Source organism: Python bivittatus, unplaced genomic scaffold (genome assembly GCF_059951505.1).
Source record: "Python bivittatus isolate LINGU-HERP-01145 unplaced genomic scaffold, Pbiv_v1 ctg000020_np1212, whole genome shotgun sequence".
NCBI lineage: Eukaryota > Metazoa > Chordata > Lepidosauria > Squamata > Pythonidae > Python > Python bivittatus.
Window position 1 is genome coordinate 90,119,523 of NW_028277030.1, and position 26,013 is coordinate 90,145,535.

Below are 26,013 nucleotides of genomic sequence, written 5' to 3' on the forward strand. Positions count from 1 at the left end.
TTCTGTGAGTTTTGTACTAGAAAGAATTTATTGATTCTTCTGACATGTGTAACAACTTTTGAGAGCTACATTTAGGTGGTCTAGATAGAGCACAATTATGGGCACATTCCTCAAAAATGGTTTTGCAGATGAGGGGCATATGAAGATGACTGCTGAGTATCTGTTACACATTTTTATTTGGTCAGTGAAAAAGACAACAGAGTTGGAGAGTAAATGATAATGGATAGAACATTTTCACTAATTTGAATGGGACTGGATTACACTCATATTTTTTACTCTTTGTCAAATATATTGATGAATTCCTATTTTGTGATATTGTATCATTATTTGCATTTATGGACCCTCAGAAAAGAATAAATGGCTGAAAACCATTAAGAGCATGTAAGTTTTAGCTCTTATTCATCTATCTGGTGAATAGGCATCTTTAAGATCCCACATTTGAAAAAAAAAGGGTAAGTAGTATTAGAAAAAATACTTCCTGTGTTGGTCACAAGAAAAATCCTACAATCCGTATCAGGGCAATGGTGTTACCCGGCCATTTCGGACTCCCAAAATAGCGTGCAACTTGAAACTGTCTCAGGCACCTGTTGGAAACAAATGTTCTTGTTTGCAACTCACTCCAGAGTTAGGTCTTCAGGGCACTGATTCTCACTTCACTATTGAACAGTTCTTGAGGCTATTTATTCCTTTGAATAGACTCAAAGGCTTGCCTGCTGTTTTGTGCACATATTAGAATAATTCATTATCTGAAAAGAGAATGTCATGGTTCACAGAGGGCCATTTGAAAGGGAAGAAATCCTCTGGGTGGCAGAGGAGTTTGGCTGTGAACATCTAGAATGGGGAAAGGCAGGGTGGAGGGGAGTTTTGAGGCAGGTTGGATTGTAGGATTTGATCAGATTTACATCCTGCCTTTTATTTTGTACAGCTGAAGGCAGCATGCATAATGCTGTCTCCTCCTATTTTCCCCACAATAACAACCCTGTGAGGTGGATTAGGCTGAGAGAGAGTGACTGACCCAAAGTCACCCAGCTGGCTTTCATGCCTAAGGCAGGAGTAGAACTCACCGCTTCCTGGTTTCTAGGCCAGCACTTTAACCACTACACCAGTGCCTCTCAGTTTGGAATGCAAAGGGTTTGTGCAATCTGGGGATTCTTTATGCAGAAGGTGTGCAAAGGTGAATTAAAATTCTGAGTTTGAGGCCAGGCATCCTGTCCCACATTGTAATTCCCTGGTGCTTAAACAGCACTACCAAAGAGGAATGGAGGAAAAAAAATTTCTCTGATTTCTAAAAAGTTACTATCCAGATGGGTTTCAGCCTTTAAATACAAGCACATTTGTGCGTTGGGGATAGGCTTCGGTGTTTTACTGCAGGCTCTGTTTTCGAAAACATTCACGTGCCTTTATCTTTTGTGAATTGCATGGCATTAAAAGCTTAGGGTGTGATCCAAACCTTTTTGTTTGTGCTCCATTGGGGCTTAAGGATCCAAAGTAGCTCTTTGAGTTGGCGACTTTATGGTTTGACCAAATGGCATGGCAGAATATGCTGCATTGTCAGCTCCTGGCCAAGAGAGTTTTCAGATGGGCCTCTCAGCCAAAGCAAGCAAATAAACAGTGTTGCTGGTGTGAGAGGGGTATCTGTCTGTCTAGCTAGAGTTTGTGTCTCGGGGGCTGCAGTGTCCCAGGGATGGGAGTGCTAAATTGAGTCTGCATTTACTCCACAGCAAGCCCTGTGCCACAGGCGTTCTTTGTGTATCATGTGTTAAGGCAAGATAAATAACATAGCTACATATACAATCTGCTCCTTGAAAAAGACGAGTTGTGTATGCATTAATATGACAGTCACCAGCAGGGGGATTACAGTAAAGTGGTCCTTTGACAACTTCTACCTGTGAGAAGACACATTGATTAATTGGACATGGTCTTCCCTCCTGCGATGAGATATATTGCCATTTTAATGAAATTAAAGTAATTATTTATACATTTGCAGATGCCAGGCAAATGCATTACATTTTTTTACCATTGCATTAACCCTTCCCCCCCACCCTGCCCAGTGTGCACAAATGTTTGAAACCCCAGTTCAGGTTCTAGGTTTTATTTGCACTAGAGAAGGGCACATGTTTCAGATGCTAATGGCAAAATATATGTGTAGGGATGGATGGATGGATGGATGGATGGATGGATGGATGGATGGATAGAACAATCCAAAGGAGTCCAGTGTAGGATGAAGACCTCTTTATTGAAGGTTATGCTGGTTCAGTGCAGGTAGGCAGATAGAAGTTTTTCAACTTCCCAGTCTCAGCCTGAGAGAGAGAGCAACTGACCTAAATTAAGTCAACCTTAGGTTTCTGGGCCTAAGAGAGGACTAGAACCCACTCCTAGTCCAGCAGCTTAACCTTTAATTAATTGATCCATCAATTTATCCATCAATATGTATAAATTGATTAAATATAAATAAATAAACCTGAACTATTTTACCACACTGGCTTCCATTCATTCCTATGCCCATACCCATACACGTGCCACACACACATATGGGGAATTGAGAGTCATGTTTTTATTTTTCTCTTCAGATTTTAACATTGTATGCTGCTCAAAGACATTATGGACTTGGCTGGCACACACACCCTTGAAAACATTAATCCTTCCTTAGTTTTAAAAAAGATTGGGTATGCAGAGAAATATTTTCAATTATCAGTCAATTTTACTGAAAATCCAAATTGGGAATTCTCCCTGGTAGCATTTTGATTAAAATATAATGGGCTGTAATTACCCTTGTCCTCATTTATTTTCTTCGCTGCTGAGGAAAAAAAAACAAAAACAGGAGAGTTTAAACTGAGCCAGACAGTCATATTGGAGCCTCCAAATCTGGAATGCAACTGAACATTTCTTTGTAGAGTGTAGCAACATGAATATGGAAGAGGAATTGCTGCTGTTGCCTTTTTCAGTTATAATTTAGTTATATAATATATGGTAGATTTTCCTCTCCTGCTGTTCAAATAATGAAAAAACATTAGCTGAGTTTGCAGTTGGGAGGATTTCTAAAGCTTTCCCTCTAATCTCAGAAGATTAATAATAGAACTAAAAGTGATCAGAGAGAATGTCCCATTTTATACCTAGTTACTTGACCAGCAATGGTAGACAAACTGTTAACTATGTATAGTCTATTCAAGAAGCTAGTATTCGCTTATTGATAATATACCTTTGGACTTGATTAAAGCAACCATCTATTCAGTAGCCATTGACTACAAGTTCGGTTTTCTGGCTGTTGAATAATTAAGACGAACTTTGTTTTGTGTTGTTCTTCAGCTTACTAGATTTGGTGTGTGGGTGGGTCTACAGACCCCAAGCAGCATCTAGGTGGAGGCTCTAAGTCCTCTTGATGTCCCATCATGCCCCCAACAATAGCATTATTTAGAAACATTCCTGCAGGAAATTAAACTAGTAGCCTCTAGAAAGAGTTCATTTTTCAACAAACTCTGGCTGTATCTGGTTGTATCATGCGTTCCATTCCCAGGTACCTGAATGTCAAAGCGTCAATTGTTCTGTTTTTCTTACAGGAATACTTGCTTTCTGGTGCTGATATCATTGAGACAAACACTTTCAGCAGCACTAAAATAGCACAAGCTGACTATGGCCTTGAACATCTGGTGAGAGTTCTGGATTTCTTACTTGTCAAGTTTGGGTTTTCCTTTGACTGGGCTTTGACTGGCTGGGAATCATGGAAACTGGGGTCAATATGTCTAGACTGTAAGTTGGGAAGGGAAGGATGCTATATAGTGGCATCTACATTCCCGGGAAATATATAAACTTTATCTAAGAACTCCATCAGGTCTGTGATAGCTTAGTTTTGATTTGCTTACTTTTGATAAAAGATTGTTTAGCTTTGCAAATTAGGACTGATGAACAGGAAAGAACCCGCAAGGATTAAGGGCAGCAATAATCCACCATTCATTTGCCACTTGTGTCTCACTTGATTATTTGCCAAAGGAGCCTAATTGTGAAAACAGCAATGCTTTGCTTGGTTATTTCCAACCTTGTTACTGTAAATATTTGTTCTTTCCCATCACTGTTGGGGCTTGTACAGTGTGGCTTTGAAGTAGGTTTATGTAAACTAATCTTTAAAACGCTCTTATCTAGGTGAGGACCTTAAGATATTCAGTTTGAATAGTGAAGTTCTTTTTTTGTTAAATCATTTTTCTTCTCCTTGAAAAAAACAAACAGATGTCATATCTGCAGTGATAGATGTTTGCATCTTTGCAAGACTGTACCACCTTTCATATCCTGTTGTTTGATGTGAATAGCAGCCAAGACGTGTTTTTTTTTTAAATGAATCATCTCAACAAGGCTGTTTTTAATCCTATTTTGTGTTTTAGCTGACATCATTTTCTAGATCACTGAGATAAATTCATTTGTAACAGTGCTGTTTTGAAGGTGTTTGTGAACTATAATGTTAAATGAATAATCCATGGGTTTGCAAATTCCCTAACTGCTTTTTCTAATGCAGCCAAGAAACAAATCTCAGAACCTTTTGTTTCTATTTTCAAGCATCTGCCTTACACCTTGATCTGGTTCACTTATCTCTAAGCCAGAAATATGTAAACCCCATTTTGGCTTAACACAGTGTATAAACCCTTCTTTGCCCATGTCCTGCCCTTGCCCATCCTGATTCATTTCAGAAGTAGAAATTCCTAAATACGTTTAAAAAATCACCCATGTACAGTGGACTGGCATAATTTCTGTTCCATTTCATTGTGGCTTCAGTGTGTTTCCTGTCCTAAGATTAGCTCTTGCCAGTTGGTTCTTCTAAACAATATGGAGACTGTTACAGTTAGGTGATAGTATTAGGATCACAAGTGTGCCTGTGTATAAGACCTTTTGATTGCAGAAGTATAAAGGAGGGTTCAGTGCAGTGAAATGAAGATAATTACTTTTTTTTTTTTTGTATCTACTACCTACCTCCCAATCGGCTGATCAGGCTTATCGGTTAAATAAAATATCAGCACAGATAGCTCGAAAAGCAGCTGATGATGTTACTGCTGAGACAGGTGAGTAACTTGACATGCTGATTTGCATTTATATCACGAGTTATCCAGGGTTGTTAATGAAGGTTGACTGTGGTTTAAATCACCATATTACTAGAAGTTTCCTTCAATGAAGAGTGATAAGCATATACTGTTAATAAGGGCAGCATTACCTAATTTGGTGTCCACCTGATATTTTGGGATTATAACTCCCTGAATTTTAGCAGCACTTTTTAATTTCTGTATTTTCACCAATACCCATTTTAATTAGTTTTTGATCTTTTGAGTCTACCTTTCTTTCTTATTTATTTTCATGCCAAGCTGAATTTTCTAAGGTCCATGTTCTGATGGCTTTCAATACTGTGTGAAATAATAAATGCAACTTGTGGAGCAAAGATGTAATATGAGCATTAGAAGGCACACCCATGCTGCTGTATTCTGGACCAATTGGAGCTTCCAGATGTTCTTCAAGGCCAGCCCCATGTAGAGAGCATCGCAATAATCTATTTGGGAGGTGACCAAAGCATGAGTGAAGGTGTGCAGTGCGTCTTGATCCAGGAAGTTGTGCAGTTGGTGCACAACACAAAGCTGTGCAAAGGCCCCCCTGGCTGTGGCTGTTATCTGCTTTTCGAACAGGAGCTGTGAGTCCAGGAGAACCCCCAAATTGCTTACTGATTCTATGCAACCCATCCAGAACTAAAGATGGAAATCACCAGATCCAGGAGGCCTTAAAAGCTAAAGTCACTCTCTCTTGCAAGATTAACCTGAACCCTGTTCTTCCCCATCCAGACCCTCATATGCCTGCTATGAGCATACAGCACCATACCAGAAATGTGAACTTTGGCCAAGACCACACTTAGTGATTTAGAGTGGGGACAATATGAGAGTAGGCGAAGTCTTAACACAAAGTAGGCCTTCATGTGCATGTGTGAAGTCAACATTTTCTATTTTTTTCCTGCTTTAGAATAGGAAATTTGGGGCTTTCTTTAGTTCTTAAAATGGTGATAAGTTTATTTTAGGATTATGCTATTCTTTTCATGGGCTTCCTATTGCAAAATGGTAGGAAATCAAAATTTGGCAGCGCCATTTAAAGGGTTTTTAAAAGCTAAAAGTTCAGTGGCCACTTATAATTCTGGGGTCACAGTTTACCCATCCCTATCTTTGGTGTTCACTTCAGGATTTTGTTCATTTATAACGTAAAATAATGGTCATTATTATAGTGAGTGGGGATTCGTAGAGGTAGACCTCTATACTCAGAGGCAATCTCTGGCAAGTCCTTTCTTGGTAGAATGGATCATCCAGTCTCAGGAAGGCAGTCATTATTTTCTCTTACAACACACAAATGAAGACCATAAGGTCAGATATTGGCTGATATTTTGTATTTCTTTGTCTTACAATCCAAAGCTTGTCATATAAATATGGCTGTGCTTTTCTCCTTTGTTAAGGAAGTAAAAGGTATGTTGCTGGGGCAATGGGCCCCACAAACAAGACACTTTCTGTTTCCCCGTCAGTGGAAAGACCTGATTACCGGAATGTTAGTAAGTATTTCCATTGATAATCTTAAAACTGAGAATGATTATTAATTTGGCTTTACCTGCTTATGTCAGTTTAATTCTAATTCCAATTCTGCCATATTAACTCAAAACTTCAACAAATCTAAAGATTTTCCACTTTGAGTTTTATTTCATGTTTGGTTACAGTTAATAAATTCATAATTAATGACAGATTAGAAGAGGCCCGGGTATTTTTTAAGTAGCCAAGCAAACATTCAGTAATATCTGATAGCCCATCAGATGCTATCATATAGTACCCCAAATTATAAGGAATTACAATACAACCTTCCTTCATATCCACCAGGTATGGAGCATCTGAGTGTCACATTTCCAGCTGGAACTGGAAAGTACATTTTTCACTGTTGTAACTATCTGTTGCTGTGTTTTAGCTTTTGATGAACTGGTAGATGCGTACACTGAACAAGCCAAAGGTCTTTTAGATGGTGGAGCAGATATCATGCTGGTTGAAACCATTTTTGATACAGCCAATGCCAAGGTGAGTTTTCCAAGTAGAATCTTAGAAGCATACTGAACAGTTGATAATGACAATGCCCACTCCCAATGATATGTGAAAAGAAAGTCATTGTCTGCCTATGTTAATAGAGGCAGTCTGTGCTGGCAGATAACCTTTTATTTAAAATGAGAGTTTGGTTTCTCTTTAAACCAGCAAAGGTTGAGGATAATGCTGTCCCCTGGTTTATGGTGTGGGCAGTTCAGATTTGGAAATCTTTGTCATGAGATTTTAAAAATGTACTTTTCCCTTGACTAAAGAGAGGTTTTAGAAATGGAAGGGAAAAAGGGGACACAATTGCCTTTATCTGTTTTTCTGGAATTCTCATACAAAGTCATAACAGTAAAGTGAAGCAAATAGTCTCAGACCTGAACCTTATACTTTGCATAAGAGATAAAGTTTATGAAGTGGGAAATGCCTTGACCTCTCCCTGTGAGCCTTGAAGATCTCAGTGAGGTTCATGTTCTAGCCTGACTGAAGCTCTAGTTGCAGAATCTTCTAATGTGTCCCTATGTGTTCTCTGCACTGCCTGCACAATTGAGTTGAGGTCTTATTAAGACATCTGACCTGATTCAGTTCTATATACATTCATGGGCTATATTCTGCAATAAATCCTGCAATAGGAGACACAAATCAGTGTGTCTCTTGTGGTTACAGATGTCTGGCAGGCTCCGTTGTGGTGTGAATACTTTGCTTGACTGTGTGTATGTGTGTTTTGGAGGAGGATTGAGTTGCACGCTTTTATTAGTGGTAATTTGTCCCCTTCTCTTCCACATCTATGAAATGAGAATTTCCTAGGGTAAAGAAAGTGTGACAGATTAACTTACCATGATATTTTCATTGGACAGGCAGCTCTCTTTGCTCTCCAAAACTTATTTGAAGAAGAATATGAACCGAGACCATTGTTTGTGAGTATAAGAATTAAACTTAGAATTATCCAGTTCTTCTGAAAAAAGAGTACATCCACTTTTCTACAGTAGTTAACCCAATCAAGAACACTGTGTTTTGGAAACTATACATACTGTGTGATAGCTTGCTCTTTCCAGTGTGTGCTTTATAGCTTCCTAGTGATAGTAAGTGATAGTAAATGAATGACTTTGATCCAGAATATCATCTTCTGACCTGCCACGCATAACAGTCTGAAAATGTCCTTAATAATATTACCAGTGTGCCAAATTACAAGAATCTTGTCTGGCCCCTTAATTATCTTCCCCTGGAAGATGCCAGCATTGAGTCGGAGTAATTTTCACACTAAGTTATGGCTTCATTAGCTGATGAAGCTTAATGCTAGGAGGACAAATTGTGGGCTCAGCAACTGTAATACATAGCTTTTTTTGTTGGACCATTTTACGTGTTCAAAAATACTTTAATTCCTGCCCAGAGTCTCTGTATGCTAAAAATACAAATAAATAACATTATTGCTCAGTATGCAGTTCTGTGCTCTAACTCACAGGGTAGTTCCTGCTGAGTTTTGGAACGCCCCTCTCCTCCCCAGCTGCTGCCTTTATGTTTGTTGTTCTAAATGTGCTGGGATCCAGCTGGGCACTTCAATAGTAGCTGAAAGCTTCCTAAATCTTATTGATAGCTTCCTGTTTGCTGCTGCTCCATACGGTCACCAGGCACCACCTTCTACTCCTTCTGGGAGCAGCCAGTCTGCCTGGCACAGGAACGGGCAGTTGGATGCTCTTGATGAAATGCAGTGGCATTCCAACTGCCCTTGATTGACTAATGTGCTTGAAGAGCGCGCTCAGCGGCAGCTGTTGGAGAGGATTGCCATAATGCCCAGTAAGCTCTCCTCTGTACCTTGTGACCTGAAGGTAGGAGATGATAATCCCATCAGGGAACATTTATCATTAATTAAAGGAGGAATATGTATTTAACCCATATATTCTCAACACGCTCTTGGCGCTTGATCCCCAAAATTACTTTGCTGGATGGCTCACGTGAGGACATTTGTTAAACAAGGATGTCAAGGAAAACCAATCATTTTGCTTTTATAAGCTTGTTGTATTTTTTACAGCACGGCAGGTAGGCTTCATGGATAAGAACTTGATATGTAATTCATAGGATCGTCTGTTGAAATGATATTGCTGCTACTTTTGGTTCCGCTATATGTTATTGTTTCCATAGAGATCTTACGTGGTTTTGGTAATGAGAACATTATATACAGTGTATACAGGATTAGAAATATAACACTAATTAAAAAAGGCCTGTCAGCTTGCAGTGTTCAGAAAAATGTAAAGTTTCATAAGCAGAATAAAAGTTGAAGGTGAGGAGGAGGACTCCTTCTCATACTGCTACAGAAAATGAACTGTTTTTGCAAAGAAAGAAAAAATCCCTATTTGAGCAAAATCACTAAGATTCAGCTGGCTTTTGAGTGTCTGTTGAATGCAGATAAAAAATTCCTGCTGCTGTGCTCTTTGGATAGAGCAGCCTCCCCCAGTCGTTACCTTTGAGATGAACTGAAGCTTCAACCCATGAATTGCTGGGGTTTCTGGGTATTGTAGTCCCCCAAATGCATGGAAGGCATCTGGTTGGAGAAACATGGGATAGAAAAAGGAGTTTGTCATTTCCAGACCAATCTTGTGGCAAGTCAGCTGTTTCTCACAGGAGTGGTTTCCCAAAAGCATTAAAGTTAATTTCACTTTAGCATCTATTATTGCACTGTTTTTAAAGTTGTTTTGTCTTCCCCTCCACTGTCCTTGTGGTCTTTAGGTATCGGGAACCATTGTCGATAGAAGTGGTCGTACTCTCTCTGGCCAGACTGGGGAAGCATTTGTCATCAGCATATCTCACAGCCAGCCACTTTGGTGAGAGAACATCTACCCTGGATTCCCTTTGCAATAAAGCTGGCAGCTGCAATAGGTTCTGTAACAGTTCTGCTAAAAGAGATTCTGCAACAAGGAGCTTGCAGAGTTGTTAATTGCTGCCGTTGTGTGATGGAATGGAATTATGAAGGCCAGACTCAGGGAGGCAAACATCCTCTTTCGTCTCCAGAAGGGCGGAAGAGATAAGAGGATGTTTGCCTCCCTGAGTGTGGCCTTCATAATTCCATTCCATCACACATTGCTTATACACTATACTATCCACAGTCTAACACAGTGTTTCTCAACCTTAACAACTTTAAGAGGTGTGGACTTCAACTCCCAGAATTCCCCAGCCAGAAAGCCAAGAGAATGGGCGAGATTGATGTCAGGTTCAGCCCAAGAACAACAGTAAGAGTCCAGAACAGTTAAGCTCCTTTATTATCTTACACCTAACAGACAGAATCTCACCAGACTAAATCTACACCACAACAACAGTAACTATGACCATGAGGCCCTAGGGAGGGGCCAGTCTCATTCTCTTGGCTTTCCCACACTCCGGCTGGGGACTGAGGAGGTGCTTCCAAACGAACCTGCACAGTTTTCCTCCTTCAGTCTGTGTTCACAGCTGGAAAACAGTTAATAGGTACTGCCAAGCAGATGAGTACTTTAGGTTTATCACCTGAGGAAATTAGAACAGCTGCTTTGTTTGTCCCTGGTTGACAAAATTTGTCACATGCAACAAAGTTTGAAAATGTTTGATGTGAAGTTCTGTGGTGGATTCATCTCATTACACAGATGCAGTGCACTAGTTCTAGATTCAAGTCTACTCTGTTCTTCTTCCTGTCTCAGTTTTTACATCTTTGGGAAGTGGCTGATTAAAAAGGAGAAAGCAAGATGAGTAATTAGAAAAATCTGTAAAGATGAACCTCTTTTGCCAACCCTTCAAGGGAGGTCAACAGTTGAGACTCATAGGAAGAGACAGAGATAGATGGAATGCTGAAATGGGATGAAGAGCCTAAAGTGAAAAGAGAGCTTTGGCCAGAGTTAAATAATGTAGAAGTTTATAAATCAGTCATGACTTAAGAGAATTAAATGGAACTGTATTTATCTATGGTTTGATAAGGATGGCAGCTTTGACCCTTCTTATCTTGGCTCCAGGTCTTGTTGAGCAATGGGTCAGTAAGACATATTTATTTATCCTGTTTGAATGATTTGTAGCCGTATACATATATATCCGATTATATAATTACATACCTTTGTGCAGCAGGACAGAGATAATTGACCTTTTATACAATTAATCTCTGTAAGCCAATTTTATAATTACTCCAGTTCACTTTAAAAATGTTACGTTATTTGGATATGGATCATGGTAGAAAAAAGTCAGAAATGTGGATGCTATGCATATATTTATGAAGGGAAGATATAACAGTTGCATGCAAAAACAGGTATCTCGGGTCAAATGGGATGTTTCAATAAATCCTTAAGTGAGCAGAAGATTGTACATCCTCTGCATGGTACAAAGTTAAACATGACATCGTTCTGCAAATTTGAATGCAGTTGTTACAGCTTCAAAATGAGAAAGGGTGAATACAAGCAAAGACATTTGGACATTTTAATGCTTTTAATCATTACTTTGTAATAGTTGGGAGGCATCCTTTGCTAGAAAAGACAACTTTTAAATGTTTCCTCTAGTCAGTTAAGAGTCTTTCTATTCTTGCTTTTGAATGCTTTCTCCCCCATTCTTGCTTGCCAAACTCTTCTAGCTCAGAAATATTCTTACATCCCCTTGCGTGCAATTTCATGTTTGAGATCTCCCGACAGATTTTTCAGTAGTATTCAAGTCTGGGGTCAGTGAAGGCCATTCCAAAACTATTACCTTTTTTTCTTATATATAATACATGGTTGATTTAAAGGTATGAATCAAATGGTTGTCTTGCTAGAGTATCTAATCTCTTTTCAGCTTCAGTTTCTTCCCTGACTCTGGAATAGTAGTCTGTAGGATATGTTGAATCTATTCTACTGTTTCCTGTGCTCCTGGGTTGCCACAGAGCCTCAATGCATAGTAGAACTTTCCTTGTGCTTAATTACTGGCTTTGCTTCTGACAGCTCTCCTAGGTAGATTATTGTACAGGTAGTCCTTGCTTAATGACCACAATTGGCACCGGCAATTCTGTTGCTAAGCGACATGGTAGTTAAGCAAGACATCACATGACCATGATGGATTTATGACCTCACTTCTGTTGTAGTCGTTAATCCAGTCACCCATGGTTATTAAGTGAGACATCACATGACTGTGACTTGCAATTTTACTGCCAGCTTCTCCATTGACTCCGCTTGTCGGAAGCTGGCTGGAAAGTGCGGAAATAGTGATCATGTCACTGCAGGATGCTGTGATGGTTGTAAATACCTGCTGGTTGCGAAGTGCCCAAATCTCGATCACTTGACCGTGGAGATGCTGCAATTGTCGTAAATGCGAGGACTAGTCATAAAGTTACATTTTCAGCACTGTTATAACTTTGAATGATTGCTAAACATTCATAGTTAAGCGAGGACTACCTGTATATGCAATACTATACTGTGGATAACTATTGTACAGCTAAACCTCTCAGCAGGCCATTTGCAGTGATTTGTGAGTTCTGTTTAGCAGAGCTCATACAGCCTTCAGTGTTAACTGAATCAAAGATTTCCACTTCTTAGGGGAAGAATCTCTGCCTAAAATTGGATCAAAGATTTCATAAACCTCCCCACTGACTATTGAAAAAATGTAAGGAATCAGAGTGAGATGGTTTAAATAGTTGTACAATATTATAGGAGTATCTATCATTAGGACTATCAATTTTAACCAGAACATTTTTCTTTTCAGAAGATACAGCCACTGCAATAAAATAGTGACCATTATTTTTTAGAAGATGCAGTATCACTACAATGAAATAGATCTCTTACTGTTTGCATTGCAGAGTAAAGCAAACTGTTATGTATCAATATGGCTACCACCCTTTTCTTTGTTGTGAAAAACACCACCAGCAGTCTTACTGTGAATGGTCCTCAATCTTCCTTCAATAAGTGTGTTCTCACAATAACAGCCTGCTGAGAGATTGTTAAAGCTTAATCTGTACTGGCAGGTGCAGGGAATCTATCTGCCTCATAAAAACTGAAGCAGTTAATTCAATTTTTCTTATTTTCGCATGGGGAAAAGCTTTACCTTCATCTTTTCTTCAATCATTCTAAAATGTCTCTTCCGGGGAAGAATGGCGGACTGAAGATAGCTCAGCGAAAAGTGGAGCTGATGTTTGCGGCTAAGAACAGGGAGCTGATGAGTAAATTATCTCCTTCAACCCTCCATGGACAAAGAGAGGATGTGAGATCACCCAACCCGTGCTCCATATGGTTACTCCTCACGAGGAGACTGCAAAGCAGCAGTCTCTGGAGGGTATGAGGACCTGGAGCCGAGGGAATTTGCCATACTTGCTCCAGCTGCAAACAGAACCTTTTAAAGGACACAAAGTTTGCACTTCCCTTGCTAATCACTTTTGGCAATTGCCTGTTAATTGCTTTAAAGAATTTAGACACCTTGAAAATAACAAGGCTGGAAACACAGGGTGAGTGCCTTCAATCCTTAATATAAGACAATGAAGATGTATCTTTATAACTTTTAAGAATTTAAAATAAACAGCAAAAAGCAAGACAAAATTTTGACTATAGAAAGTTTTAAACCGATTAAGGGCTTAGAAAACATTGGAATGTTGGATTTTGAATATTAAGACTTTGAAATTTTAAAGAATAAATGCATTTTCGTGAGAAAGAAAAATTGTTTTTGATATTGGAGTCATAAGACAAGCAACTTAAAATGGCATTCAGAGACATTTTTGAGGAACTTTGAATCAATAATGTCAGCTGTGTTGTTTCTTCTTGGGAATAGTCTGTTCCTAGAAGAAGATGCTACAGAAAAAGATATGTGACAAAGTCTACCTGAGAAAAACATGAACAAGAATTTGAACAAGAACTTGTCATTAGACATTAAAAAAAATTGGGTGAGGCTTTAAAAATTAAGAAGGAAATAAAAATGACAATTCCAGAGAGCAATTGGAATAATTTCTTTTAGCTGGACTTACAAAAGAGGCTGTTTACAATATTGAAGAACTTTGAAACAAGGATCAACAATCATTTGAATGCATTAAAGAGCAAGATTGTTTTACGTAAAAAGAAGGAACACAAAGTCGGTTTATTTGATCAGGGTTAAAATGGGACATTTTGTTATTTTGGGTGGTTCTTTTTGGATTTACTGACATCTGGACTGGAAAAATGTTGCGTATTGGATTTGCTTACAGATAACATGATGTTTAAGTCTTTTTCTCTACAGTTACTTTATGTATACTGTGAGAAGGAAATCAAATTGTGGAGTCCTTAGGGTTCTTTGAGCTTGGTTCTTTTCTTGCAAACGTTTCATTACCCGGCTAGGTAACATCTTCAGTGCTAGAATGGGATGGGGTTTGCTCTCTATTTATATGCTGCGGCCTGCCTTGCCAGTGCTGGTGGGGGTGGGGGTTTTGTTTTGCTCTTCTGGTAGTTCCTTGATTAGCATATGTCTATTGCTTGATTGTGTGCCTGGTGGTAACCTTTGCTTATCTGGGTGATGATTACTGGTGATGATTGCTGGTGAGGCGATCTTCTGGTCTTTTGTCTCTTTTGAATAGTATGTAGATGCTGTTAATCTCTATGTGTCTGTTAATTGCTGCCTTGTCTGAATACCAAGCTTCCAAGAATTCTCTTGCAGGTTTAGATTTAGCTTAGTCTAAAATGCTGACAGTTTCCCAGTTAAAACTATGGTTGAGTCTGTCCATGTGTTGTGAGATTAAGGAAATAAAATTCTTCCCCACCTCAATGTCAGCAGGAAGTCAAAGCTTCCCATTTGTCTCACCCTACCATTGTTTATCTTAACGGCAATCAAGGCATATGACTAAATTATAGTAAGAATGGGTTTACCAAAAAATGCTCTCTAGTCAATTGCTCCCTAGTCAATTTCACTGGCCAGCCCTCTGTCTTGGGATCAGGGCTAATTACCTTTTCTAAGAAATCCTAGAAGGGAGTTTCCCTTTGTACCTTTTAAGGATCTTCCCTATAAAAGGGGATTCCTGGGAAGCCCTGATGCCAGACAGCTGATCTCTTGTGTATCTGGCTCTTGGAAATAAAGTTTTCTCTCTCCTTCAAGCAACCTCTTGCATGTTTATTCCCGACTTGGAGATGAACCTTGTTAAGTTTGCATTCTAACAATTTGGCACCTCAGATGGGACCCTGAGACTAACCGGGTCGATGGACCAAGCCCAGGCAACTTCACTCAGCTGGCACTGGACCATTTGTCTGGAGGGTGCTGCCCCAGACTCTGCCCACTTCAACATTGGTAGTAAAGGGAATTTTGGTTTTGAGCCACACAATTGCTTGAACCTGAGGCTTCATAGTTGGTAAGTACCTTTTTTTGTCTTGTGCCCAGTGAATTTGTGAGTGTGAGATTCCCTCTCTATGTTTTAATCCACACTGTTGACCAGGGCTGTGAGTCTAAAAAAATTGGCTCTAGCCACCCCTAGACTTGTGCAAGTCCTTCTTGGGCAAAGACCGGGAGATCCTAGAAAGCAAGGGGAACTGACAAAGACTTCATGTGCCTCAACAGATAGCTCAAGGTCGTGCACTTGATTCTATCTGGGCAAATACTAGAATCTGCTTGTTTTGTTCCTTTCTTAGTCCAAAACCAGGGTGTGAGGAGGAGGACCAGTACTTTGCTAGGAGGTCTCCAGGTGTAAAGGATACACCTAAAACCTTGGGGGATATGCGTGTCATAAATTAGGGAATATGGGGAATGAGCAGCCTAAGGTCACCCTGACTTCCCCCCTGGGAAGAAGGCTCATCACCTGGGACTTGAATTATTACCTGTATAGGTAAGGAATATGAAAAGGAATCGTGCGCATGGTGTATGACTGGAGTGGGCTAGGACTACTGACATAGCTGGTAGACCATTCTGGCCTGAAATGGGTACTTTCGGTTATGCTATATTAAAAAAATCTTTAAGACAAAAACGAAAGCCTTCTCATCTGCCTTATTGGTACTGTTGGGCAAGACTTTCTAATCCCATGCATGTAACTTTTAATTCAGCCATGCCCAGTGCCCCTCCAGCCCATCCTGAGTTGGGTGTCTTGGACGGGAACACTGCAAGGAAATTGAACGGTGCCTTTATGAAAGAATCCTGTACCTGGCCAAGCACAAGGTAATTTAGATTTTGCTTTTACCCACATGCCTTTCTACCTGTCTGATCTGGTAATTTGGAAGAAAGATGCTCCTCCCTTTCAAAAGGACCTGCAGATGGCCATTAGGACCTAGCAGGTCATTATTGAAACCCATAACCCATCCTGGGGAGACATGATGCAGCTGTTGAATATCTCCCTTACCAGAGATGAATTTTTTTTCTTTTAAAAAAACTTTTGAGAAAACTGCTGCGAGTAGTCCCAGCCTGTTTTGCCTGGCCAGCAAACAACCCCATCTAGGAGTACAATAACTCTAATCACTGGGACAAATATCTACAGCCTGGGCTTGTGAGAACCAAGAGTTATCAGTAGTTTTGTTTTGTGTTTTAATCAAGCATATCTGTGCATGCACATGCATTTTGTCTGTCTGTCTTTCTGAACCATGAATTTCTTGAGGCTAATTAGATAAGTTCTTGTGTGTGCCTCCTGCTCATTTCTAAGTAAGGCCGCTTCTTTTTTCTTAACCTTGCCCTTCTGATTTATGTCTTCCTCTCTGCCCCTAGTTGCTCCACAAATTTCTACTGAATCAAGGTGGGGGTGGGGGTGGGGGTGGGGGTGGGGAGGAAAGGGCACCACCTAGTATAGCAATTGGCAATAAAATCTGAATAATGACTGGAATTCTATACTTGGTGGTGTGCGTTCTTGACATGCCACATATTTAATTTTTTTTAAAAAATTGTTTTTGTAGAGACCTCCTCTTGTCCTTTGATTTCTATGTATTTCTGTTTTGGAGCTGACCTTTTCATTGCTCTACTTGATGCATGTGTGGTGGTGTATTGTTTGTTATCTATATTTAAAGCCAATTCAGAATGTTATCAGGTGAAACAGAGCCATACATACTTGAGCCATTGGAGTTGTGTGGGGTTAAGAAACATAACTGTGTTCCCACCCTCCAACAGATCTGGGATTCTGGGACCTTTTAATAGAGCTCTGGATCAGAGGAGAGGAAGTCTCCTCTCCATGTGAAGGTACAGGAGAGCTCTAGTGGTCAGGAAGTGGCTATCTTGAGTAGAAGAAGACTGAAGTCTGTTTGGACTGCTTTGAACTGCTGGAAGCGGGTCTCAGTGAAGGTGGAAGGGTTGGGCAAGGTTGCAGAAGATGGAGTGCAAAGGGACAAGGTGGTCTTTAGGAAGGCATCAGAAGATGCATGCGGATGGAAGCAAAGAAAAGCACATTGTATGTTATAAGAGGGTTTGTGAGGGGTTAGTGTGTTGGGAATGGGGAAGATAAAGGTGGACGTCTGTTTACTGGCAATTCGGTTTGAGGGCCTGATCTCAAGGTGGGAAAGCAGTTGATCTAAATGCAGAGTTGCAAAAAGCAGCTATAAACTATTTGAACAGCCCACCAGAAATGCTACCAAGAATTGGCCCAGGAAGAAGCGAAGGAGTGCATGTTCTTCTGTTTTCTTTTTTTTTCCTGGTGCAGGAAAACATCTGGCCAGAAGTGAGGGTAGGAGTAAAAGTATGAAGGCTCAAATACGACTGTAAAGGCAAGCATCTTTGCAACACACTCCAGTATTTTGTAGTTTATACGTGCTGTTACAAAATAACTCCAGCCCCATGGCATATGTTTTATTTGAGAAACATCAAGGGAGAAACCTGATGTTTTTCAGGAAAATGTTATGAAAAGTTTCCTACCCTTCTTAGGGTGTTGGAGCATTAGTTCCCTGAAAACAAAAGCCCTGAAGCAATCTTTTCTTTCCGGTCTATCAGACTTGAAGCGGTGGGGGTGGGGAGAGCTTGCTTCCCCCTCTAATGTAAAAAAGGTGATTGCAGTAAATGGGCTGGACTTTAAGTGTTCCTTTTTTGGAATAAAGATCTGCATTTCAAATGTTTTCTTTAGGAAAAAGTGGTAACTTCTTTCAAGAAGACCTACACAGCTTCAAAGAAACAATAGCTCAGAGAAGGGGGGAAGGAGGTACATTTTTTGCCCTATCGCTTAATTGCTGTGCTGCCCCCAAGAGTGCTTTGCATTTCAACTTTTATCAGCAATCTCATTCTCTGCTTTGCAACAAGAATCCAGCATTGGTCCTAGAGGGGGTCTTCAGATGTTTTACTTTTAAACTAAATGGGTTATGAGGAAAAGTTTACTAGGTTTCATCTTTGTCCCTCAGTATGAATATTATGCCAAAAGGGAAACTGTTTAGGACAATATTTGATGGAGCTTCCATGGACTGGTATGGTCTATCTGAAAACAAAAGAAAAATAATTTTTAACAACTTTTGGCTCTGGAAGCAGTCCAGACACTCTATACATTCCTATGTCAATGTAGATTCCTTCTTTCCAGCTTTTCAAGTTCTCATTCTAGGAAATTATTAGGAAAGAGAAGGTATTAAAGCCCTTAGCAGTTGAAGTATATCATAATGTCTTCATCTAAGTAGAAATGTGATGAACAGTCCAAGTTTTGTCTCAGGGCTGCTTGCATTCACCCATACCCTTTCACAGCAGGAGGGCCTGCTATTTGGGTATCCATTTCTACAATTACGCTAATCTCTCATGATTTGTCTTCCTTATGGTAGTAAGAATCAGCCTAGCAGCTTCATCTTACACTGCATGATCAGGTAATTAATTCTAACAAGGCTCAAGGATCACTACCAAGGTGATCGACTGGATCTGGGACTCAGCCACTCTCTGCACTGTGAGGCAAAATTAATCTTTTGCAGATCTCTTGGGATATTGTTTTCACAGGTAAGGCCTCCCAAAGCAGCAAATCCACTTCCTGTCTGGCCGTTGAAGGGGTGGAGACCACTATTGGATCAAGCCATCCTGAAGCTCAGTCAATGATTTGTTGACCTCCAGCTAGTCTATGCCCAATATCAAAACCTCCCCCCAGGAGAGAAGGTTTGCATGCTCCATGTGTGGAAGTTGGAACCTGATGCTTTCCTGCTGGTGGCTGCAATTGAGGAAGCTGCAGGAGCAGACCCAAGAGTGCCCAGTGACATCAATGTAAATAAAAACAATAACAGACTTGGCACTACTGGGCATAGATGTATGGGGGGGGGGGATGTAATAGACCCTGGCTACCAAGGAGTGCTTCTCCACCTAGACCTAGAGAGACCTGAAACGAACCTCACAGCAGGAGAGAGAGTGGTGCAACTGATCCTGCACGTAATCACCTTCCCTCATGTGACAAAGGGAAACCCCTGCAAAGAGTAAAGGAAAAGGGAAAGACAATTTGAGGCCACAGGAGCAAAAGTGTGGGTGAAGGGAGGCACTGAATAATTGAAAGCAAGTAAAGTATTCTGCCGTGGTGGAAAAAAAAAAGTCACATCTCTAATTAGAAGACTCCCCTACAAGAGTGGCTAACGATTGTCCTTTTGTTCGGTAGACTTCAATAGGAACTCACAAGGAGAATTGCAGTCAACCTCAGGAGGAGTCTTCCAAGCTCTTGAGTTGAGGCCTTGAGTTGAATCTGTTTAAAACAAGGATGCCTGTGCTAGCTGAAAATGTTTGCCTCTTCCTCCTGCTGACTGCTGCATATACTGACATTTCAACTACCAGATTGCCATCGCTGAACAGCAGTATAACTGTTGGGTCTACACACCCATGCCTCATAACTGGCAGGAAGATTCCCTGTCTATGCAAAGCCACTGAATGACTCTAAAATTTGTGACTATTTTGACTTTGTGAGAGAGCAGGTGTGAACTCAGCACTCTCTAATAATCAACTAAACTCTAAATGTACTTCTGTTGTTGACGTGTCTACAATATATACAATGGGCAGGTAAAACTCCTCAAGTGAAACTCAGGGCATCCTGCGGAAGACTGGGAGTGCAGACTGTAAGAGATAGCTTGCAGGGGTGGGTTGCCCTGTATTCAACCACCTAAGCCGTTTTCTTTCGCCCCCCTGAAGGCATATGCTGTTTTAATTTGGTTGATAATTCCAGGTTAATAGAAGGAAATATAACAGGATTTTAAAACTTTGATTCACAAAATTAGCTACAGTCAGGGCTGCTTTGATTTGATCAAAAATACGAATTTGAGTCACATAATGATGTGTAACTACAAAATTCCCTAGCTGATTGTGCATAAAATATTCTATTTTTGCCCAAAAATAAAAAGGAGGGATTGTGAGAAGGAAATCAAATTCTCCCCCCCCCCTGCAATGTCAGCAGGAAGTCAAAGGTTCCCATTTGTCCCATTCTATCATCACTTACCTTAAACAGCAATTGAAGCATATGGCTAAATTATAGTAAGAATGGGCACACCTAAAAAGATTAAGACATAACAGAAAGAATCAAGAGTCCTCCACCCTAGCCCAAAATTAAATAACTAAAGACCTGGCAGGAAGGGCCAACATTCCTTAAGCCCAAAAAATAGAATCATAAAAAAATTTCTTCCCAAAGAGAACTACATTCCAATTAGACAATACCAGATAAGGCAAACACAGGAAACCCCAGCGCAGTAGTTGCCTGACCATAGAACTCTCCCTAATCAATTGCTCCCTAGTCAATTTCACCGGCCAGCGGGCTCTCCTGGAATCCCAGCTAATTACCTTCTCTAAGAAATCCTAGAGGGCGGGTTTCCCTTCGCACCTTTTAAGGATCTTCCCTATAAAAGGGGATTCCTGGGAAGCCCTGGTCGCTCAGAAACCTTGGATGAACCTTGTAAGTTTGCATTCTAACAATACCAATCTGACAGCATTTAAACTGGCTTTGTATCTAACTGTCCTTTAAGTAAGGAATGTTTGTGAGCTTGTTCTCTTTAAAGGAGGAATTGTCCCTCTTTGTCATGTTAAACTTTAGTCCTCTGCTCACACTAGGATACTGGGACCACTTTGTGCCTTTTAAATGTGGATTTGCTTAAAGCTAAGAGTTGAGATGTAGAACTTTATGTATGTTAATTAATCTTACTATTTTAGGGCTCTATTTGGACTTCTTGCTGACACCTGGAATGGAGAAGATGTTGCTTATTGTATTTGCCTATAGTTAAGAGATGAGTTATGGGATGAAGAGTCTTATATCTGTTTATTAAGAGGAGGTGAAGAGATAGTGAAATCTCTTGTGATGAGGGTGGGAAGTTGTTTTCTTAGGGTTTTCTTTCCTTTTTCTTTCTATTGTTTTCTTTGCACCTTTTTCTTTCTTTTCTTTTTTAGTTTGTATTATCAGGCCCTTGAAACTGAAGAGTAGTTGTAGCTGCCCAGCTTTCTTGGTGGGAGTGATCTCTGGGCATGTATAGCCATGCCCAGAAAACCTCAGGAGGTCATTGAAGAGTCATTTTATGTGAGATGGGCATCTATATAAATATGATAAATAAAAAATAAACTACACGGGCCTTTCAAGTGGCTCCTTTGCAATTTAGATATGTAGATCCAGAGCCTGATAGAATGATTTGCACAGGCTTATCTTCTACAGACTTATTTTTGTTACTAGTTCGGTGGTATTCTCATCCTTATTCTCACAATGTCGGTATTCATGACCAGTTACTAAATTAGCTTTATGCATAATGAATTTCTGGCAACTTGAGCAAGCAGCTGCTGCCTAGGAAGCTAATCACTGGTAATGTTACCTTTCTTTTAATTTTGAAGGTTGAAATTACAAAATACAGTTAAAATTGGAAACTTTATATGATGTTTCACTCTAATGGTATAGTTGACACTACTGGAAAATCTATTTTATTTTCAGAATGTTCCCTATTTGAAATTGATGTATTTGCTAAAAGAGCTTAATCTAGTATCTGCACTCTTCCACTGTATTTTATTTTTACAGTATATCACCCCTTCTCTGAAAGGAGCCCAGAGTGGTATACAAAAACAATAATCAATTAAACAGATTCCCATAATGGAAAACAATAAAGCAATGAGGGTGCAACAATTTACCAAAGTTCATTTCAGAAGATACTCTAAAACTCCATCTGGTCCCAAAAATACTTTCATTTATGTAAATCTCATCTGGATTCTTGAATGTTCCTTAATTAGGTATCACTGTTTTTAGTCTGCCCTAATCCCTTTTATGTATCATACCATACTGTATATATCTCCCTCTACATCTAGATCCTATTATAGTAGAAAATTCATTGTTTAGCCCATTTATGCCTGAAAAGCAATTTGACCATGAGATACTTGAATGGTGATGAGTAAACGCCCTTTTGATGGATGAGTTCAAGTAGATGCTAAACAACCTTCTGTTAGGAATGCTTTAAACTGGATTTCTGCATAGGCAAGGGATTGGTCATGTTGTCCTAAATGGCTCTTTCCAAATGTATGGTTTTGTGATTTTAAGCCTTGTTTTAATTTATGTTGCAATTAAAAAAAACTTGGTTTTGTTGGATTCTTTTCTGTATTTGCAGCATTGGATTAAACTGTGCCTTGGGGGCAATTGAAATGAGACCTTTCATTGAAGCCATTGGAAAGTGTACAACTGCTTACATCATTTGTTATCCCAATGCAGGTATGCATAGATCTGTGGGAGTTCAGCCCTTCCACATCAGTCAAAGCAATAGGTGTTATGAAAGCATGCTACATATATCGTATTGTAGGGATGCCATCATCAGCACTGAAATGTATTACTATGCTGCTTAGTCTGTCAGTCCTGTCAAATGTGGACCATTTATAAAATTTGGAGAGAATGGGCTTGCTCTGTTAGCTGTTTGTCTTTTCAAACAACTGTTTCATCATTTGGTGTCTTACCATGTGACAGGAGCAGTGACCATTAAAACTAAGTGGCTTTAGTCTGTGGCAAAATGGGTATATTACAGTGAAGTCACAGAATGTTGAGGGTTTGAAATCCTAAATGTAAATATTACTAGTTTTAGATTTGTGATCAAATGTTTTTCTTTGGGAAAAAATAAAATTGTGAATAAACGTTGACAAAATTAAACTGTTTCCCTTACAAAAGCTGGTTCTTGCTTTGCCAGCTTGTGAAAAGTTTGCTGTTACATCACTTTGAAGCAAAAACTTTAATAAGAGAGTTACCTTCAGATAATTCGAATGTTTGCAGGATGTTTTGTTCAAAATGTAGTATTATATAACTGCAATCAAGGCATTTTTCTTCCTGCTTATAAATATAAGGGATTTAAAGAATTGAATATATTTATTCAGGTCTTCCTAATACCTTTGGTGGCTATGATGAAACACCTGAAGTGACTGCCAAGCACCTTAAGGTAAGGGAATTTTCTTGTGAAAATTTCCTGTTACAGAAAGAAATATGATTTGTATGTAAGTAAGGTTTCTTTTTTAAAACAGCTTAGTGTAAGATGTGGGCTTACATAGATCAAGAGTATAATAGATTAATGGTGTAAGCTTTCATGGCCAGTATCTGTTGAGCAGTGTTGGGCTTCAGGATTTAGTGACCGGTCTAGGCAGCAGATTTCCTGTCGTTTCACTGGCAACTGTGGCTGCCATTTTCAGATGCAAGGTGGTCCGCGTAGGAGATCACAGGCAACTAAGCAGGAACTGACTTGATTGGTCTTTAGCTGAGCTGGTTTCCAGTTGATGCAGGTTGGTGAGGGCTGGTCTCTGATTGGTCCTTTGTGCCTGATTCTGATTGGTCATTTTTGTGGTGTTGGTTCCTGATTGGTCCTTCATTCATGCCAGCTTCTGATTGGTCATTTTTGGAGTGCTGATTCCTGATTGGTTCTTTGTTCATGCTGGGTTCTGGTTGGTTACTCTGGGACCAGGCAACTTTCTGATTTGCCCGTTTTTGGGAACTGATTCTTAGTTGGTTCTGCTTTTGGGCAGGCTTGTGGTGGTCATTTCTTCAATTGAAGCCATGGCAGAGTCTCTCTGTTGTTTACTGGCTGTGGACCTTGTGATCTTGGTGTGGCCCAGGGCAGGTAACCAAGCTTTACAAAAGAGAGTCTCCCATGGCTTCAGTCAAGGAAGGAACAACCTAACTATAAAGACAGGAGCAGTCAGTTAGTCCCTGCCTCTGAATACGCCAGTCACAGTTGCCAGCAAAACATCAGGAAATCTGTCTAGACCACGGTCATTAAACCTTGAAGCTCAACACTGCCCAACAATATAATAGTTACTTATGAGCTGGTAGACATGCCTAGGATTACTGGGTGAGAGCTTTAACAAGTAATCTTACAAATAATAAATATGTCTACAGGGATGGGTATCAGAAAATCAAGATGGTGGCTGCAAATCATGTGATTGGAGCCCTGCCCCTTTTATATACACTGCATAGGCAAAGCATGTAGAAAAGGAGCAAGGCTTCAACTGTGCAGTTACAGCCACCATCTTGACTTTTTGACATTCCCCCTCCTCCCACCCAACAGATGTCCCTGACTATAGTGGGGGTTATTTTCAAGTAAGTAAGTAAGTAAGTATACTTCTGCAGTCTTGCTTTCCTGTTTTTGAATGATTTGCAATTCCAAGACACTTTGGTGTTGAGCACAAAGAAATTGTGAAAGTTGCCTCATTAGATGACATGCAATTCACAAGGTGATCAGCTATCCTAGGAGACTTTCATGTGACCCAGTCAATTGACTTTCAATCAGCGAATTAAAATGGATGGGAATGGGTGAATTTAATTCAGGTGACCATTATATCTACTACTGTTGGGCAAGAAACCCTTCAAAGAAATGGAGTAGCCCTCATAGTCAATAAGAGAGTGGGAAAGGCAGTAATGGGCACAGCCTCAAAAACGACAGAATGATCTCAGTGTGTATCCAAGGTAAACCATTCAACATCACAGTCATCCAAGTCTATGCCCCAACCACTGATAGTGAAGAAGCTGAAATTGACCGGTTCTGTGAAGACCTACAACACCTTCTAGAACTAGCACTAAAAAAAGATGTCCTTTTCATCATAGGGAATTGGAATGCTAAAGTAGGAAGTCAAGGAGTAATCGGAATAACAGGCAAGTTTGGCCTCGGGTACAAAATGAAGCAGGGCAAAGGCTAATAGAGATTTGTCAAGAGAACAAGTTGGTCATAGCAAACACTCTTTTCCAACAACACAAGAGACGACTCTACACATGGACATCACCAGATGGTCAATACCGAAACCAGAATTGATTATGTACTTTGCAGCCAAAGATGGAGAAGCTCTATACAGATAGCAAAAACAAGACTGGGAGCTGACTGTGGCTCAGATCATGAGCTGCTTGTTGCAAAATTTAGGCTTAAATTGAAGAAAGTAGGGAAAACCACTAGACCACTCAGGTATGACTTAAATCATATTCCTTGTGAGTACACAATGAAGATGATAAATAGATTTAGAGGATTAGATTTGGTAGACAGAGTGCCTGAAGAACTATGGACGGAGGTCCGTAACATTGTACAGGAGGCAGCAACTAAAACCATCCCAAAGAAAAAGAAATGCCAGAAAGCAAAGTGGCTGTCTGATGAGGCTTTACAAATAGTTGTGGAAAGAAGGAATGTGAAAAGCAAGGGTGAAAGGGAAAGATGTAAACAACTGAATGCAGATTTCCAGAGAATAACAAGGAGAGATAAGAAGGCCTTCTTAATCGAACAATGCAAAGAAATTGAGGAAAACAATAGAAAAGGGAAGACTAGAGATCTTTTCAAGAAAATTGGAGATATCAAAGGAATGTTTAGTGCAAAGATGGGCATGATAAAGGACAAAAAAGGCAGGGACCTAACAGAAGCAGAAGAGATTAAGAAGAGGTGGCAAGAATACACAGAAGAACTATACAAGAAAGATCTTAATATCCCTGATGTCCATGCTGGTGTGGTCACTAACCTTGAGCCAGACATCCTAGAGAGTGAAGTCAAGTGGGCCTTAGGAAGCATTACTAACAACAAAGCTAGCAGAGATGACAGTATTCCAGCTGAGTTATTTAAAATACTAAAAGATGATGCTGTTAAAGTGCTATACTCAAGGCATCAGCAAGTTTGGAAAATGCAACTGTGGCCACAAGATT

At 39.9% G+C, this 26,013-nt stretch overlaps 1 protein-coding gene across 5 annotated transcripts in view; it reads left to right on the forward strand.

Annotated features, from left to right (window-relative positions):
• The window catches only part of MTR (5-methyltetrahydrofolate-homocysteine methyltransferase), an 84,869-nt gene that overhangs the window by 5,409 nt on the left and 53,447 nt on the right, over nucleotides 1–26,013 (forward strand). For 3 of the 5 annotated variants that reach the window (XR_015796686.1, XM_088143889.1, XM_088143898.1), the window contains exons 3-10: nucleotides 3,558–3,647; nucleotides 4,976–5,045; nucleotides 6,467–6,559; nucleotides 6,964–7,070; nucleotides 7,934–7,993; nucleotides 9,801–9,895; nucleotides 22,472–22,572; nucleotides 23,223–23,284. Coding sequence is in view for 4 of the 5 variants with exons in the window: in XM_088143889.1 (XP_088000015.1) it covers nucleotides 3,558–3,647; nucleotides 4,976–5,045; nucleotides 6,467–6,559; nucleotides 6,964–7,070; nucleotides 7,934–7,993; nucleotides 9,801–9,895; nucleotides 22,472–22,572; nucleotides 23,223–23,284 (678 nt within the window). In the remaining variant the exon portion in view is untranslated. Of the gene's footprint in view, nucleotides 1–3,557; nucleotides 3,648–4,975; nucleotides 5,046–6,466; nucleotides 6,560–6,963; nucleotides 7,071–7,933; nucleotides 7,994–9,800; nucleotides 9,896–15,184; nucleotides 15,352–16,036; nucleotides 16,149–16,875; nucleotides 19,823–22,471; nucleotides 22,573–23,222; nucleotides 23,285–26,013 lie in introns of those variants that run through there. The other 2 variants (XM_088143905.1, XM_088143910.1) reach the window with 2 other exon arrangements.